We start from the raw sequence: 19,272 nt of genomic DNA, 5'->3' as shown, positions 1-19,272 counted from the left end.
CCGCATCCACGATGGCCTGCTCGTATGCTAGTTGAATCTTCAGTTGTTGCAGCTCGGCTGTCTTTTCCCCGAGGGCGACAGAAATCCCTTCAACGGTTCCTCTTAGAGACTGGAGCTCCTCAGAATCCCGGACGGAAGTAAGCTGAGCCCTGCTGGCCAGCTGCCTCTGGAGACGGGCGACTTCGTCGGTCGCCGCCCTGAGTCTCCCTTTATATTTCTCCACCTGCCTGCGCCAGCTGGCCCGATGCACGTCGTGGCTCACCTCGGCGTCCTGAAGCTGCTGCTGAAGGTCAGAGACCTTCTTCGACCACTCCTGATCACCGTCGACCCGAGCCAAGAGCCGGGACGAACTTCCTTCCAGCTGGCCGATCTTCCCCTTCGCAGCTGACAGTTCCACCTTGAGGGCGCTAATCCTGGCGGCCTGAGCCCAAATTCGATCGCTGGCGCTCTTCTTGCATTCCTCAAGCTCCTTTGCGAAATTCGCCTTCCTCCGGCTATACTCCATGATCCCCTTCACGTGGAGATTCCGAAAGTGGGTGGCCTCCGCAGTGGCTTCAGAATGACCTTCCCTCAATCTGCGAAGCTCGCCCTCCATCTTCTTTGACTTCTTTGTCAAGTGAAGGACTTCCTTCTTCAGCCGCTGGATCGTCGACTTCAGCGGGATCCCCAGGGGCAGGGGAAGTGCTTCTGCAGGACACTGCCATCGGAAGGCAAAAGCGTCAAAGCACGACTCATCGCAGGAAGAAAAACAGAGAGAAGAAGGGGAGGGAGGAGAAGCCATCCGCGATAAGAAATTCAGCTTTATTGATTGGATGATTCTTGAAGACAAAAAAGAAAAGAAAAATTGCGATGAAATAAAAATACAAGGTCGGAGGTCTCAGACCTCTGGGGCGGGGGTTGGAGAACTCGGCGTCCCCGGTAAGGGGGCTGCAACAGCAGTAGCGGCTGGCGAGGGACCGGCCTCGTCTTCGGACTCCTCGCCTAGGAAACTGAGGTCGAGCTCCGAAAATTTTCTGACCACTTTCTCTTGGCAGAGCTCAAACCCCTTGATGAACGCCTCCTGGCCGAATTGGACATTCAGATCCCTCATCTCCACGGAAGCCTGGAATTCCTCTACCGCAAAGACTCTGGCCTCCGAGATCAGGATCGGAATCTGCTCAGCCAAGTTGGCGACCTCGGCCTCCGCCCTTCTCACCGACTCCTCCAAGGTCTGCCTCTCCTCCTCCCGAGCTTGTTTCTCTCTTTCCAGGGCCTCTTGGAGGGCGACTACTTCGGCCGTCTTTGCTTGGAGGCAAGCAACCTCGGCCCGGCAGTGCTCCTCCACCTGGAGGATGTCCCTCCTCGCACGGTTCACCACCTCGATGTTGGCGAGGAGCTGGTGCCCAATCTGCAAGGGCGGCTAGGGGATCAGAACAAAGGCCGAATAGCCAGGTAAATAAAGATTTGCTTACCTCAAGGAAGGACCCCAAAGAGTCCCAGGCCCGCTGCTCAGGATCGACGCGGTCGATTCTCTCGACGACGTCGGGCAGAATGCAGCCGTCGATCAACCGCCTGATCAAGTCCCTGTCATTGAAGGGATTCTCTGGCCCCTCTTCGGAGCAGAGAGACTCGTCAGCGATAGTTCGGCGGCTACTCACCCTGTGGGCCACCGATTTTCTTCTCTTCCCCCTCTCGGCCACGGGCGCCTCCGTGGAGCGAACCCCTGAAACAGGAGCCCCGGTCGGCGGACTCCTCGAGGAGGCCCGGGGAGCCGTTGCCTCGGCATCCGAGGGAATGTCAATCGCTGGAGCCGCCTGGGCGGGTGCGGCCAAGCTCGACTCCTCCGCCCTGGCCCTCTTCGCCGATCCGGAGGTCGCGACACCCTTTTTTTTGTGGGCCCTGAGGCTCCTGGCAAGTATCCGCGCTGCTTCGGCGTCCATTCTTTAAAAAAAAAAAAAAAAAGAGAGAAGAAGAAAGAGGAGAAAAGGAGAGAGAAGGAAGAAGAGTAAAAAAAGAAAAAGAAAAAGAAGAAGGACAGAAGAAAAGAAGATAAGGGAAGAGATGAAGTACTCGCAGGATCCTGGGGGCTCAGGCCAATGTTGAACAAAAATTGCTCCCTCAAGAGATTGGGAAGGGAAGGAACGGAGTAGGCAAGAAGCTTCTGAGCAGCCTGAAGGTCATCCTCCCCCAGGCTGGGGGCCCGACGGACAGAATCCCTCAGAGAGCCCCAAGGAGACAGGCCCAGCCTCAAGGTCGGGCAGTGGACGAAGAGGTATTTCTCCTTCCAATTATGGATTGAAGAAGGGGCACCTTTCAGCAACCCCTTCTTGCCGAACTGGAGGGAGAAGTACCACCAGTCCTTCATCGAAGGATGACGCTTGAAAGTGTAGAAGTGCCTAAATAGGGAGAGGGACGGTTGGACCTCGACTACGTGGCAAAGAGAGAGAAATCCTATCAAAAACCTAAAAGAATTCGGGGCCACAGAAGTCAAGGAGATGTCTAAGAAGCGGAAGAGGGCGACAACAAAGGAAGGAAGTGGAAGCCGGAGTCCGGCACGGAACGCCTCCTGATACAGACAAAAACGACCGGATGGAGGAGTGCTAGCCTGATCAGAAGGGCTAGGTAGCTCTAGGTCGTACTCCGGGGGAACTCCATACTGAACCCTTATCAGAAGGAGTTCCTCCGGAGTTAGGGAACATGGAATGGCGCCCGGTGCAAAAACCGGGCGGAGCCCAGCCCCAGACGCGGGTTCGTCTACAGAGCAAGGGACCTGGGGGTTTGAGGCGGAAGAACTCCCGGAACTGCAGGGAGCGGAAGAGCCGGACGACATTTTGAGTAGCTTCGAATGAGGGCTCCAAAGATCCCGAAGAAGACGGACAGGATGAAGGGCGAGGGGTCACAGGAAACTAACTCGGAGGAATACAAAAACAATGGCAAAGAAGAAGTCCCTAAGCGGTGGGAAGAAGGTTGAAGGTGCTGGAACTAACCTAGATCGCTCTGAGGGACCGGAGGAACGAAGACAGGGACGATTTGGAGGGCGCCTACGGCTCGAGAAGATACCAACTGAAACAGGGCTCTCAAAGGGAAGGCAGACACTGATAAAACTCTGGAATAGAATAGGGCCCCTAAAGGTGGAAGGACGGGTTTAAATAGACCATGGGATCCGGCGCCATGATGATCGCAAATCTCTCCAGGCCAGCCCGCGCTCGACACGTGTCCCACTCCCCCCGGTGGGCGGCTAAAAGCAGCTGACGAATCAGCAGAGCCATTATGGCGTCGTACCTGGGCCAGTGTACCGACGGGAATTTCGAAGGGTCCCTTCGTATCGCCCCGATTCGAAAAGACTCCAGCACGCGCACATTTAATGCCAAAATATATGGGGGTGGCCGTGCGCAGGATTCGAGGGGACAACTTCGGCTATGCCAATCTCTCTGTACTTCCTTCATTCGAAATTCAAACTCGGAAGTAGGGGGACTGGTGTTGGGTATAAAATATCCACAGCCGAAGTTCTCAGCAGAATCAACTCCGAGAGGACTCTGCCCGGACTCCCACGGGAGCCGGACTCTGTCCACGACTCCAACCTCAGGGGGGACTCTGCTCGGACTCCCATGGGAGTCGGGCTCCGTCGCCAACTTCGACTGCCGGTAAGACCCGTCCGGACTCCTACGGGAGCCGGACTTCGCACCTGGCTTTAACCGCAAGGAAGACTCTGCCCGGACTCCTACGGGAGCCAGACTCTGTCATCAGCTCCGACCGCTGCCGAACTTCAGCCGACGGATCTGCACTCTCAGGCAGGCCACAATAACGGCCACGATCCTGCTCCACTTCCTGCGGCGGATTCCGCGCAGCTCCATCATTCCCTGACAGGCCGCAGTAACGGTCACAGCACTGCTCCACTTCCTACGACGGATCCCGCGTAGCTCCACTACTCCCTGGCAGGCCACAATAACGGCCACGATCCTGCTCTACTTCCTGCGACGGATACCGCGCGATTCTCCCATCCGCTGGCAAGTCGCGACAACAGACGCCGCTCCACTCCCCGCGGCAGACTCCACGTGGCACGCCCCGGTGATAGCCACGGGTCCACTCCACTACTCTTCGCAGCAAACTCCGCCTGACCCTGGGCAGCCCACTGCCAAACGGTTACAGATGTCGCTATCAGGCTACTGCCCCCTCCGCCTATAAAAGGGGGTCCCAGATACGTTATTCAATAAGCTCTAATTTTTTACCTAAAAACTCTGCTAAATTCTCCGTTCGAGCACTCCATTCTTATTGAGGCAGAGAACTGACTTGAGCGTCGGAGGGTCTTGTCGGAGCAACCCCACCTCCGATTTAGACTTCTTTTGTAGGTCCCGGCGGCGACCGCGACTCCCTCGACTCCAGTTTCTCCGGCGCAAGTGGATTTTTGCACCAACAATGATATTTTAAAAATAAAAATTATGACTTTCTATATGCAGGATGTCATAATATGGATATATGATGCCATAATTTTATCAAAAAATAAGGATATTTTCGTCATATAAAATTTTTAAACGAAAAAATCGATCTGTAAATATTAAATGTACATTGAAAAGCGATGACTACGTGGATCAATTAGACAAGATGGTATGCTCTACGTCGAATTTTCTACACTGTCCACGGTACACAAAGAACTTGCCCTTAAATATCATTTTAGAGGATAAATATTAGATGGGTCAGATCCATCATAAATCTAGACTGAAATGATCCTAAAGAAATATTTTGTGCACCGCATGCACCGTAGTCTACGGTGATTAATCCAGGCGTGATGCTAAAAAAAAAATTTTTTTTCGAACACTGCACCTCGATCTTGCGCGTGAGCCAATCCGCGTGCGGTGTGCACCGCCCCTGATGTACCACGGGCATTTCTCAAGCATCCCAACGTATATTGTTCTTCCATCTTTTTATATATAATAGCAATATATGCTAAGATGACTTCATCCCAGGTCTACAATAGATCTAGTCCATCTAAATAAGTTTCACATTTTTAGAATATCACATGTTGGGTATTGTCCAGTGTTCATGAACATAATATATTCTATGGTTGAAATATCATTGCAACTCCGAGAGAAACCAATCAAATATAGTGAATCGATCTGCTGCAAGAGTCTTTTTTTCCTTTCAAAAAAAAGAAAAGAGAAGGAAAAACTTATTAGTTAGCTAACCATGGGATGTACCTTGTCGGATTCGAGAACTTTAGCTCTACCAATCAATTATGGTTTTAATACAGGTCATGTTATAAGTGATCCCATACCGTCCTTTATATGGTAATGAGTATATGGAAGACTGCATTTGTGGAATTCAAATGTAAAGTGGTCAGATTATTTTAGTTTGATGTAAACTTGAAGGAGCAGTGGTCGATAAGATTGGAAAGTCCGTGGATTTTCTCTCTCTCATCTGTTTCGTTACAAGTTTTTGCTCATTGTTATTTATTTATTTATTTATTTGTTATTTAGAGAGATTGGCTTGATGGTCGGGAAGCTTGAAGTAGATTAAGACGGAATGATCGTCTAGGGGATGGAGGCAGCAGCAATAGTAGCCATTGGATCTTGGATGAAGATTCTATAATCATCCTAAGGAGAAGGGTTGGGACAGTTGACGGAGTAAAGATTAGAGTTTGAATATTTTGTCATTGAATTTTTTTTGAATTTATATCAGATTTAGATCCATTTAAAAAAATAATAATAAATTTACATCAGTCTCTAATTCTAAAAAAACTTATCATGTAGGTATCGACAACAAGCTTTATCTCAAATTGGGAGGTTAGTAGGAATACTACATTAAATTAGAAAATATATGGTTGATATTACAACAATTGAATATACAAGAAGATATTTATATATCAAGATAAAATATAAGATATTATTTAATTTTTATTCTTAAATTAAATAGACTTATAAATAATTTAAATAGTTGTCTATCTATATACAAATCTATTTTTCTTTGACACATATAGGTATAGATATTAATATCCGGATATATTCAGAATACAAAAATAAATTTGGATGGAGATTATCTTATCTATTTTCGTCCTTGACAATCACTCATTAGATATTTGTTATACAATATATTTACTCATATTATATTTTTTCAATATTAATAAATCTCTTGCCATGCCTTTCACTTACTCGCTTGAGTCGGATCATTCGTTCTTCATTCTCTTGTCATTACCCGTAGGAAGTGCAGCAATCATAGATGGTGCATATTATTATTTAGAAATAAGTGAAGCGTAACAATTCATACTGATTAAATGACTAAATTGATGTAGACTAACCACCTTAACCATTTGCGATAGTTTAGTATTGCAAGAAGTGAGCGTTTCAGGAATTTTCCTAGGTAATACCAAACCTATCTTATTTGCTTTTAGAAGTACCATAATGAGTATACATATATGACACTATGTACCTACCACATTACTCACCATCTATTGTGGTCTACGAACGTCTTTTCGTGCAGTACATGAGGGTATATATGGACCAAGAATTCGAGGGCGGTACCTCTCATTCAGAGAATTGGAGTTGGTCTCGTTCTTCATGTCATAGCAATGCTTGTTGGATCTCTAATTGAGAGAAAAAGACTTGAGCATTGCGAGACATAATGGAGTAGCTCTAAGTGGAGGGAAAGTTCCTCTCACCATCTTTGTATTACTTCCCCAATTTGTGCTCTTGAAAGCATGAAAAATCTGGGCACTTCGTGAGCGTTGGCTACTTGCGGGGTCGGTAACTTCCTCAGCAGTTTTCTCCTGTCAACTGTTTCTAAGATCACCAAGAAGGGATTGGATTACTATTACGCATTTCTTGCAGTCCTTGGTTTCTTGAATTTTACATTCTTCTTTTTTCTCAGTAAGCTTTATGTCTATAAAGCTGAGGCATTTGAATCGAACGAAGTATCCGCAGAGGAACCTCATGCAGGGTCTGCTCATGAAGAAACAGGCTCCTAGATCCATGGCTCGTTGTTTATTGAAATGCAGCAGATTCTTAGGCCAAATAAGCTTATCCTCATGCAGGCGATCCGTGGAACACAAACTATTACATGAATTTTTCTGTCCTTGGATGGCATTCATGTATGATGTCCAAACAAGCAGATTTTTTTTTTTTTTTTTTTTTTCTGACCGTGACGGAGAGAAGCATGGAATCTCTGAGTTAATTTAGGAGGTGTTTGGTTCGTAACCAAAATCAAAATGAAAATGAGAATCAGAATGACTTAGAATCGAAATTGGAATGAAAATGATCAAATTTTTCAAAATATTTGGTTCGTGATCGAAATTGAAATCGAAATTGAAATAAAAATTTGAATCCATAGATGAGAATAGAAATTGAGTTTTATATAAATTGAGCTATTCTCATTTCATCCTGAAATCAGAATCAAAATGAAATTCCTCTCAACTAAATGGTTGATACAAAAAATTATTCATTTTGATTTTGATTTTAAATTTTTATTTTTTTTGATCAAATATTTTTTTAATTTTAAAGGACAGAATACTGTATATTCTTGCGCTCTGTGAAACCTCCTTTCATGGGCGACGACGCGGCACCCATCTTTTCCAAAGACTGCATATTCTCTGAGAACATTGTTTCCTAAGGAAACACATCTGAACCTTGTAAATAACGCCCTTACACTCAATAAATAAACAGGTGGTCAACACCTCCCGATTCAATCCAAAAAAATAAAAACAACAGCATTACCAAAGTTGTAATCGGCATTGCATTTTTTTTTTTCTTTTTTTCTCACTCGATTAGCTGCACGAAAACATAGAGGTCTCGATGGAAGCATTTCAATAGAGATTGGTAAGATAAGCACCTGCTATCTTTGCAAGATCTCTCAACAGCCAGAGTGACAGAATGCACAACCCTTACTCTTGGAAATCTACAGTACTTGAAAAGTGGGCCCTGAGCCCAGCCCACTTCAATTTCATAGAGTATTACCCGCACAGAAATTTCTATGGGCGCGACCGGATTCCAAAACCGGTCGCTCGACGTCAGAAAAAGGGGAGGAAAAGGAAAAGGAAAAGAAAAAGGCGGCAACCCCAAACGGCAAAACCTCTCGGTCCATTCATTCTCCACCTTCAAACCAATCTCCACCGTCCATCTCCCCAAGTCGATCTCGTTTTCCATCCCAACCAACCGTCCGATCCATCCCTTCCCGCCCTTTAAATGGTAATAGAACTCTCTTCCTCCTCCCTTCCGTTCCGCCCGTCTCCGCAGAGAGTTATTTTGTCCACTGGGGAAGGGGTCCTCTTCCTACCTAGTGCTTTTCTCTCTTTCTTTCTTTAGGTTTAGAGAGATAGAGAGAGAGAGAGTGAGAGGACTAGAGGAGTTTAGGAGGAGAAGGAGATCGGAGGGTTTTGGTGGGTGGGAGTTGGGGGCAGCAGCAGGGAGAGGCGAGAAGAGAGTGGAATCGGAGGAGGGGAGGCCGTTCGTCGGGGGATATCTTGGGACACGATGGAGAAGCGGCTCAAGGAGTATTTCGGCAAGTACGGCGAGGTCCTGCAGACGGTGATCATGAGGGACAAGGTGACGGGTCGCCCCCGGGGATTCGGCTTCGTCGTCTTCGCCAACCCCTCCCTCCTCGATCGCGTCCTCCAGGACAAGCACAGCATCGACGGCCGCACCGTTAGTTCCTCGATCGAATCGATCCCTTTTCGTCTTTCTTTTTCTCTCCGATCCTATCGGTTTCCCTCTCTCTTTCTCTTCCTTCGCTAATTTATTTTGTCGATCCCTTTTCTTGTTTTTGTTGCTCTTGGAGTTCCTTTCTTGATCATGGGGTTCTTCTTCTTTCTTTTTCTTTTAGGTTTTCTTCTTGATGCGCTTGTTAGTTTGTTATTTTCTTCCATTGTTTTGGGTGAGTTTCTTCACTAATTTCTTGAATATGCTAGTCTTTTATAGATCGGTAGGGAATTCGTGGCGTTTTCTTTGTTTCGATTGATATTTGAATTATTGGTGTTGCTGTATAGCGTCATTGTTGTCTTTTTAAATCTTAGGGTTTCTTTTTTTGGGGTTTTAATCTGCAGGTCTTTTGTGGGATACTTCCGCTTTCTTTATATATTTCTATATATAAAGAATATATAAAGACGCACAGAGAGAGATATGCACATTTGTCTGGAATAATAGCATCTCGGAATCTTTTCTTGGGATTTGGATGGGATTCCCCGTTTCAGGGTTTCGAGTTCTTGCTAGTCGTTTGAATCTTGTGAGTATTTCTATGAACTGCAAGGGATACTGTGGTATTCTGTTAGATTCTTATGTGAGGTCGTGGGTTCTTGACGTTTGAGGAATGGAGTTTCTTGGATTTTTGTGTCACAGAAGTTCTTTAAAGCAGAAAAAGAAAGAAAAACCTAGGGTTTCTGGTGCTGGGTTTTGTGATTTTAGATTGATGAGTTTGGACCTTTGTGTTCATCGTATATTGAGAGATGTGTGGAAAGCAGATCGGTTTTCTGCTGAGAGTTATTTCATTTGTTTTAAATGGCATAGGTTGCAATTGATTATGCTCTTGTCGAATCCTATTATCGTTTTTATTACTTTTTAGTAGTTGCATGGCATTGCAAATACTTGTATTTGATGTTCTGCTGCCATTTGTTTGCAATGTAGTTAAAAGGGATGAGAATATGGTAAACTTGCAATTTGTTATTACAATTCAAATATGTGGAGAGAACAGTCTACATGGCTGTTCTTGATTTTGGTCGTCTATCACCTGTTTTCAGTGAGCTGGGGCATTTATTATTGCATTTTTCCAGAATTCTTTGTATAACAATAGTTGCAAATACCAATGTCAGATCTGCTGCAGTTTGTGCGTTTATTATTATTATTATTATTTTTATGGGCATGCCTTGTTTACGTTTCAATGTTCTTTAACCTGCTGAACTGTTTTCTATGATATCTTGATTGAGTCATTTTTTTCTATAACATCTTGATTGAGTCATTTTGAGATATATGACTTTCTTTACACTAGTATATTGCATACAGCCAGGGCTTGTTCCATCCACCGGTGGAATTTAATATGATCTGCATTTTTGCTTTGAATTAGGAAAATTAGTATGAAGTGCTGAACATTTTGTTTTCTTTGTTTATATGCTTTTTTTTTTTTTTTTTTGTGTCACCTATTAAGCATGCTTTGTTAAGTTCCTGATGGCTTGTTTAGTGGTTCATGGCTTGCTTGTTTTCTTGTACATGTCATGCGACATTTTGCCCATACATTTTTTTGTCTCTTTTTATCATGATTTAGACAGTCATGTTGTCAAAACATTTATGGGGTGTTTAGTTTGTGACCGAAATCGGAATCGAAATGGATTGGTATGGGAATTGGAATGTCCATATCCTTTGAAGCATTTGGTCCATGATTGAAATCAAAATCGGAATTGGAATTGAAATAGAGATTTGAATTCTTAAGAGAGAGTCGGGATTAGATTTTAGGAGGATTGGGCAATTCTGATTTTGCCATACAATCAGAATCGAAATGGAATTTTCCTAACCAAACGGTTGGAATGAGAGTCATCTATTTGCATTCTCATTCTAGGTCCCAATTTCTCCCAACCAAACACCCCGTTAGTGGAAGAATCATCCATATGATAAATTTTAGGTTGCGTTTGGTAGCTAGCAATCTATCCAGATTGCTGGCAATTTAAAGGGATCCCATCAAATTACCATATTTGGTATGCTTTTTGGATTAGTAATCCAGATTACCTCTCACAAGATAATCTAGATTACCAAGCGAAGGGGTGGCTATCCAGTTTCTCAAATATTCGATAATCTGATAATGAAAAGTTTGGACGAAATCGTCCTCATCAAACAAATGCAACCTAAACCCCTCCTCATCCTTCCGCTCGTCGTTCTCCTCGTCCCCCTTGCTGCTGAACCACTCGCTATCGTGTGGATGGCTGTCGGGGCTCAAGGGGGAGGGGAGGGGGGTGGTGGTCTCATGGATCTGGAGGCGGACGGTAGGTACGGAGCAGACGGCAATGGGTGCGGTGCGAACGGCGGCGGCAGAGGGGCGGAACGAGCACGAACAGCCAGGGGGGAGGGGAGGGGGGTGGTGGTGGTCTCGCGGAGCTGGGGGCGGACGATGGTGGGTGCGGCGCGGACAACCGCGTTAGAGGGGCGGAATGGGCGTGAACGGCCAGAGGGGAGGGGGGTGGTGGTCTCGCGGAGTCGGGGGTGGACGGCGGGTGCACCCGCCATCGGTTGCGGTGCGGACGGCTGTGGCAGAGGGCGGCAGAGGGGTGGAATGGGCACGGTAAAGGGGTGGAATGAGTGCGGATGGCCGTGGCAGAGGACGGTATTGAGGTGGGGCTGCTGGTGGCGTGCTAGAGGGAGATGGGTGCGGCATCGACAGCTAAGGATTGGTCGGAGCGGGGCGGGGTGGAACAGGCATGGGGATCAATCGGGGTGGGAGGAAGGGAAGGGAGAAACGAGGGAAAAAAACAAAAAAAAAAAAGAAAAAAGATAAAGATAAATAATAAAATATTTTTATTTTATTAATAATAAAAAAATATTATTTGAGTAATAATAAAATATTATTGTTATGTGGTTAGTAATATTATTTTAAAATATTTGATTATTATATGGGGAATTATATGACTATCTGGTTTATTATTTGATTTATTAGTTGATTTAATAAATTTATTATTTGATTTAATAAATTTGATTTATTATTTGATTATTATTTAATTATTTGATTTAATAAATTTGATTTAAGAGTATTTTGAGAATTCGATATTATGTTACCAGTAATCTGATTGTCATACCAAACATATCAATCAAAATTCTCAGTAATTTTACTGCAACATTACTTGTGTGTACCAAACACACTAATCAACATTACTGGCAATCTATTTAGATTGTAGGTAATCCAAATTACCAGATAATCCAGATCATCACATCCAGCAATGCACCAAACGCAACCTTAGTGTTTTCATTTAGAGATATCAGTAATGTTTTGCATGAGTCTGATCTAGATAAACAATCTCTTCTTCTAGCACTGCAATTCTTTATTTGATTAATCGGGTGGAAGCTAGAAGGGCTATCTTAAGCAAAGAACAGCAAGCCTCTGCCAGATCTGGAAACTCCAGCGCTGGGAGAACAAGTGGAGGGTCTGGTGCAAACATTAGGACCCATAAGATATTTGTTGGAGGGTTGCCTCCCACTCTAACAAAAGAAGCATTTTGTCAGTACTTTCAGAATTATAGACAGTAACTGATGTAGTTGTGATGTGTGACCAAATCACCCATCGCTCTTGCAGCTTTGCATTTTGTTGGGACAAATCAACCGACCCCCGACTCCGACTCTACATCGATCGCATGAACACATTACGCCGACTCACAATCGACTGATCGATCGATAGTCGGCCGCTATCAATCATCAACTAACAATTTAGTTAACTCCCGATCGAAGTTCATTGGCATATCAGAGTTACCAGCCGATGCTTGTTCGGATTTTCTACCGACTTATCAGTATTACTAATATATAGTCGGTCTATCTGCTCAACATACCCTAACCGTTATGAACGATTATCGACTACGTGTCACGGCTATTAATGGGAATAAACAGGCTACTAACTCCATGATTATGGCCTGATAATTTAGCACCATAAAAAGCAGGACTACATGCTCGACGGTTACATCAGAATCATCTATAAAAGGGGAGGTAAATGAGTAGCATGGGTAAGGCAATTCTGAGCTAAGACTCTGCCACTCTCAACATTCTTATTTGCTGTTCACCAACCTCCTCTCTGACTTAAGAATCGGAGGGTCTCCGTCGGACATAACTTCGGTCTGTGATGACTTTATCTTGCAGATACTCTTCACCGGCGACAGACGACAGGGGATTGACCGCAACAGATTTCATAGGATGCTGTTGATGAAGTGCTGCACAAGACCTTCCACAAGCTGAACGGCAAACTTGTGGAGGTTAAGCATGCCCTCCCAAAAGATGCAAACCCCTGTAGTGGTGGTGCTCGGTCAATGGGTGGCAGAAGCTATCAAGCCTATGGTAGTTCTGGTGCGAACGGTAGTTCTTGTGATGGTAGAATGGAAAAGCTTATAGGTACACGCAACCACAAGCATCAGGGGGTGTTTATCTTTCATATGGTTTGTCAGGCTATGGTGCACCGAGCAATGGGTATGGAGCAACAAAAAATGGTGTTGGCTATGGTGATTACGGGCTTGGGGCCTATGGAAAGTGCTGTGGCTGGGTTTAGGGGACCTGCTGGTGGTGGCTATGGAAACCCCAAATGCTCGTCTGGTAGAATGGAAGCTTATAGGTACATGCAACCACAAGCAGCAGGGGGGTGGGTATCCTACATATGGTTTGTCAGGATATGGTGCACCAAGCAATGGGTATGGAGCAACAAACGATGGTGTTGGCTATGGTGGTTTTGGCCTTGGGGTCTATGGAAGTGCTGTGGCTGGGTTTAGGGGACCTGCTGGTGGTGGCTATGGAAATCCAAATGCTCCTCTAGCTGGTTATGTAAGTGGCCCTCCAGATGGTCCGAGGAACCTCTGGAACAATCAAGCTCCAACTGGTTATGGCTCTGCTGGTTATGATGGAAATGCAGCTTATGGAGCTGCTTCCACATGGAATGCTCCTGCAGGTTGTGGAGCCATTACTGCACCAACTTGTCAGTCACCTAGTGGGACCACAAGATATGGGAATCAAGGGCATGATTATTGGGGGTATGGTGGGGCAGAAGGACGTTGTGGTAGCCAGGGTGGCTATGGGGCTGTTAGGGGAGATGGTGGTAGTGATCCAACCAACAACCCAAGCAGAGGTACAGGAGAACAAGGGGTGGGTTCTGGTTATATGGGTGGTGGCTATTGGTGATTCTGATGGGATCTCAGGTTATCCAAATGCTTGGAGATCTGACCGTTTGCGGGGATGGTCTTATGGAGCTTCGCAATTGAGTGGACCTCCTGGTATGTCTGCTGTCTTTGGTGGTGCTCAGGGAAGGCAGGCCCAGCAGCAGTCATTAGGAGGAAGGATTTCAGTTCCAACTGGGTATTCAAGTTTAATGGTTTCTTTGTTCATTTGTAACAGATTCCTTGTTAAAGTTTGTTTCTTGCCTGTTGCGAGGACCAGTGCTTGCAAAGAAAGCAGATAAGCAGCCATGTTGGAATGCTTGAATCCCGGTATTTCGGCTGCAGTTCTCTACTTTGCCCAGTATATAATCAGTAGACTAGATGTTCTGTGTGGTAATAGATGCTTTATCTCACTGTTTCCTTTAAAATTTAGCTGTTCAAGTTTTGTTTGCTTCTTTCTCTACTATATAAGCTAAAGTTCCTTCTTCCATTTTGCCTCTATTTAAATGCTAGAGTAGTTTAGACTGGACCTTTTGTTATGTTGGTGGATGCTATAGCTAAGTACAATTCTGGTACTGGCATTACTATTGATGAATGAGTGGTTCTCTGAATGTTTTTTGATTGTTACTACTGCTTGTGGATTTTCTATTTTGGCAAGGCACATGATTCCTCTGTAGCTTCCCTAATTGCTGGCAGTGGTAATAGAGATGTAAACTTTGTTGCACCGGCATTTGTGGCTTTCTTGTGAGACAGTTGGGACATCAACGGTAATAGAGAGACTATTTATAAAGGTTCGAATAAAATGTTCGGTAGGGAAAATGCCAATCATAGTAGTAATTGTGATATTTGTCAATGGCATAATTTTTTTTTTCCCTTTGGTATTTTACCTTCTTTATGGGTGATGCAGCTCTCTCATAGTGCTCTCACTCTTCACCAATCACTGAAGCTTTCAATAGATTCTGGTGTTTACTCGGGGCCAGGATAACCGCAATCATTGGTTCTTTATCTCACAAACTTTATTTTCTTCCTACACAATGCTAGCTGGATTTTGCATGTTCACCTTGAATCATGTGAGTAGTGAAGAGATTGCGTATGATGACTAATGGTGTGAGTGAACTAATAAATCTCATCTATAATACCTCATTTTGGATTACAATTCCTTTGCTTTTATCCTGAGATTGAATTAATCTTTTTAAATATCCAGTAGAATCAGATAAACTGAGTTGTAGTGATTTGAAACTTGTCTGACAAACAAGTCTATTATGGTTGAAAGCCTTGATGCCTCATCATTTTTTTGATGCCATCCTTTCCAGTTTTGGTTCTGAAATGGCCACCACAGTTACATGCTAGATACAAGGATTTGCCAATTATATATGGTTGTGTGTGTGTGTGTTTTTTTTTTTCTTTTTTACCTTTTTCTTGGTTGGATTGGTAAAAAGATGCTTTACATCCTAGGGGTTACTGCACCGATACAAGTATCATTTGGAAATTTTTGATGCTTTTGACTGAATATGATATTATTAGCAACGTAATATCAAGCATGAATTTGTAGAGGAATGTTTAGGAGAAGCTTTCATGGTTCATGCAGTGCTCCTTCCCAACATTACATTTTGCTGAGAAGGACCTGCCATGGGCATTGGTTTGATCTTTCTCTTGCAGAAATTGTGAGGGTGTCATCTGCACTCACCAATGTGTCTTTTTGGGAGAGGCATTGACTAGAACTGTGAAGGATGTGGAACGGTTAACGGAGAGGTAGTGGTGAAAGTTCTTTCGCCCAACTTTTACCAGCTGAGGAGAAACTTGATCTTTTTCTGCAGGCCACGTGCAAATGATTGTAAATTGATGGCACTATTGGTGGCTCAGCAAATCTGTTACCTTCCTCGTAGTTGGGGCAGCTGTTGGGGGATGCTAAGTACCCAAGGCTTTGAAAGAATTTTCATGCAAGTCTGTGTAGATGAACTTTGGCCGGTCAAGAATTCTCACTTATGCAATAAGGTGCTTGCACTCACTGATTTCAGATTGACAGGTAATTATATCCCGAAATAAGGTCTCGTTTGGCATTATTGTAACGGTTGAACTTTTGTCTGTGGGACTTTTGCTAGTAGAATTTTTAATAAAAAATTATTTATTATTAAATAATTATATTTTTTAGAATTGAAATCTGATCAAATACGGATCGAATTTCAACATATCTATATATATATATATATATATATTTATTTTATCTAATAAATATAAATATAGATATGCATATTATTTGGATGTAAATATTTATATTCATATTTATTTTAAATAGAAATGAATATAATTTGGATATTAGAAGTATGGATATAATTATGAATATAATTTAGATAATTTAATTTTATGATTATAGAATCAAAAATATTATTAAATATATGATAAATTAAGTTAATAATATATTTATATAATTGGATATTTTTTTTTAAAAAATAATAAGTATTATATAAAATTATATAGAGTTACATATAGATTCGGTTATTCGAATATGGATCATATAGTTGTCATTCCATATTTATATTCATTTTTTTTTTATGGATATATATACGAAAATGGATATTAGTTGAATCCTTAAATTTTTGTCCATATCTGATTTAATTCGGATATAAAAAATGAATTTAGATGAATAATATCCATACCATTTTTATCCCTAATATTTTTGAAGATATTTTTGATAATAAGATATAATAATAAAATATATTATATAATACTTTCTATTGTCTAATGATTTATACCATCAAAATTGGTACAATAAAATATTTTTAATTTATAAATTATTTATTTTGATATTTAATCTCAATATATAATGAATAATAATTTTTTATAAATTTTATTATAAATACAACAATATTTGTATCATATTATTATATGATAATAACATTACTATAATATAGTAAAATGTTATTATTTTTATAATAGTATTATATCATAATAGTATTCTAGTATAATAATATTATATATTATAATATGATTATAATAATGATAGTTGTTGTGATATATTATATTACATCATACTGTATCATCAAAAATCATTGTTATATAGGTTTGTTTGGAAATGCAGCACGTAATAGAGCTTGGCTATAGACTTTTGGATAATAGATTTTTGTTAGTGGAGTTTTTATTAAAAAACTGTTTACTGTTTAATACTTATATTGTTGAAATACTGTGAAATTTTAACATATAATTAATAATCAAACTGGAAAAGCACTTTTAATATTAGAAAATGATAATATAAAGGATATTGTATAATGCTTTCTATTGCCTAGCTACTTGTTTTATCATAAACTGTTATCATATTGTATTCTTAATTTATAAAATATTTATTTTGATATTTAACTTAATTATTACAATAAGTTTTATTTTTAAATTTATTACAAAAATAGTACAATATTCTATAATATTATAATAATACAATAATATGATACTATTATTTATTATTATAATATTATAATATCATATTAGCTAAGATGATTATTATTATTGTAATAAGAATGATGATAATATAATTATAGTACCATAAATTATATATAAATTTATAAAATTATTATTTTATTTTATTTTGCTGATATATTGTACTTTCAGAAATTGGTATTATAAAGTATTATTAAATTATAAATTTTATTTATTTATTTAAAAATTGATGCTGGCACTCTAGGTCTTTTTTTTCTAAAAAGAAATTTTTTGATATATTTCAAATAGAGCTTTTGCCTAGAACTTCTAAATTAGATTTTTTTCGTAAAAAATTTTCAATTAGGAGACTAAAAAGCTATTTCAAAATTTTTACTAAACATATCAAAATAATACATCAGAGCTCTTGGTCTTAGCACCTTTTGATCTTGGTGTATCAGTCTATTTTAAAAAATATGGTCTGTCTTTTCTTTTTTTTTTTTTGGTAAAGAAAAAATATGGTCAGTTATAAAAGAGAGATGGACCCAAACAAACTAAAGAAACCCAGTAATAATAGCATGGTCTCTCTAAAATAGAGAGGCAAGTACCCGAACAAACATAGAACGTGTGCACACTTGCATCCATGCATGCACTTGTGTGACAATCTTCAAGGGGCCCTTTGAAGTCTAATTATCAATTAAATATAAAAATCAACAAATATTCAAGACGTGAGAAATAATTCCAGCCTGGATGTTCGGAGTTATGAAACATTTCAACGTCAACATGTTTTAAGAACTTATAAACAACCAACGCGCGTCCAGCGGGTCAAATATTTTCTCCATGTGCATTGACGTGGAGTCACTGCATTTTTCCCTTTTAAACAAGGGAATGTTAGATTATCCCAATTGGGAAATAAAAGATACCTTGTACTATAGATTCCTTTGATTTGTAAATTTTTTTTAAAATTTTTTATACTAAATATTTCAATTTATATAAATATTTTTTCAAAATTGATATCTATATGTATATCTTTATAAAATATTTTTTTGTATATATACCTATATTATCTAACATCATTAAAAAATAATGATTTAAAATTAAAATAATTAAAATATTTTTATGAATAGATGTGCAAAAAGTAAAATTTATAAGAATATATATATGTAAATAGTAATTTTATGAGAGTATTCATACAAATTTAAATGTTTAGAAGGATATACATGCAAAAAAAATTAAATTAAAATTTTTTGTATATAATATACTTCTTTTGGTTGGTTAATTTTTTTCTTATTTTAATATAAAAAAATTAACATGCATCATTAAAATAATATATAAATTTAATTTATTGACTTGTATAAAAAAAATCTTTTTATCAAAGATCAAAATTATTTTATTTACAAAATAGCTAGATTTTGTAGATGGATAGTTTGTATATCTATATAATATTACGTTTCTTCTAATATATAATAATATATTTTTAAGAAAATTATTTAAATCTGATATTAGATGAATAGCTTGTATATTTACACAGAATGTATATAATGGATATAATTGTGAGTTTGGACATTATGTAACAATAAAAATTTGTAATTTTATTATATTTTATTTTAAAAATTTTTATTAAAAATATGTTTGTGAAATGTATAAGGTATATTATGTTGTTATAAGATGGATATAGTCATCCCTTCTTGCCTAAAACTAAAATATAATAGTATTCTAATATATAAAATATTATATAATATCATTATTATGTTGTTATATTATGTAATATGTTACTAAATTGTAGAGTAAGAGAGTTCGAATCCATCTAGATGAAATAGATAAAAATTAAATTAAAATTTTTTACATGTATATCTTTGTAAACATTCAAATTTGCGTAAATATTCTTACAAATTTTTTTTTGCACATTACCTATCAGAATATTTTAGTTATTTAAATTTTAAATCATTAATTTTTTAATGGTGTTAGATGATGTGGGTATATATACAAAGAAATATTTATGAAGGTATACATATAGATATCAATTTTGAAAGAATATTCGTACAAATTGAAAGAATATTATATATATATATATATATATA

The 19,272-nt window shown here is 40.0% G+C and overlaps 1 protein-coding gene and 1 pseudogene across 3 annotated transcripts; both read left to right on the top strand.

The window, feature by feature from the left end:
* The first annotated feature begins 8,169 nt into the window (after positions 1 to 8,169).
* LOC114912620 (heterogeneous nuclear ribonucleoprotein 1-like) lies at positions 8,170 to 15,803 on the top strand. Of its 3 annotated transcripts, none has more exons than XM_073246888.1 (3): positions 8,170 to 8,609; positions 15,375 to 15,538; positions 15,604 to 15,803. In XM_073246888.1, the coding sequence occupies exons 1-2, from the start codon at positions 8,439 to 8,441 to the stop codon at positions 15,429 to 15,431; spliced, it is 228 nt and encodes a 75-aa protein (XP_073102989.1). In that variant the 5' UTR covers positions 8,170 to 8,438; the 3' UTR covers positions 15,432 to 15,538; positions 15,604 to 15,803. The 3 variants fall into 3 exon arrangements, with proteins under 3 accessions (XP_073102989.1, XP_073102988.1, XP_029123576.1); XM_073246887.1 differs by lacking the exon at positions 15,375 to 15,538 and adding an exon at positions 9,008 to 9,186 and having other exon boundaries at positions 8,171 to 8,609; XM_029267743.2 differs by lacking the exons at positions 15,375 to 15,538; positions 15,604 to 15,803 and adding an exon at positions 9,008 to 9,670 and having other exon boundaries at positions 8,171 to 8,609.
* Positions 11,381 to 14,119, top strand: LOC140852934 (uncharacterized; annotated as a pseudogene).
* Positions 15,804 to 19,272: the final 3,469 nt, after the last annotated feature.

Source organism: Elaeis guineensis, chromosome 12 (genome assembly GCF_000442705.2).
Source record: "Elaeis guineensis isolate ETL-2024a chromosome 12, EG11, whole genome shotgun sequence".
NCBI lineage: Eukaryota > Viridiplantae > Streptophyta > Magnoliopsida > Arecales > Arecaceae > Elaeis > Elaeis guineensis.
The sequence above is the reverse complement of the archived record's forward strand: the minus strand, read 5'-3'. Positions and strand labels throughout refer to the sequence as shown.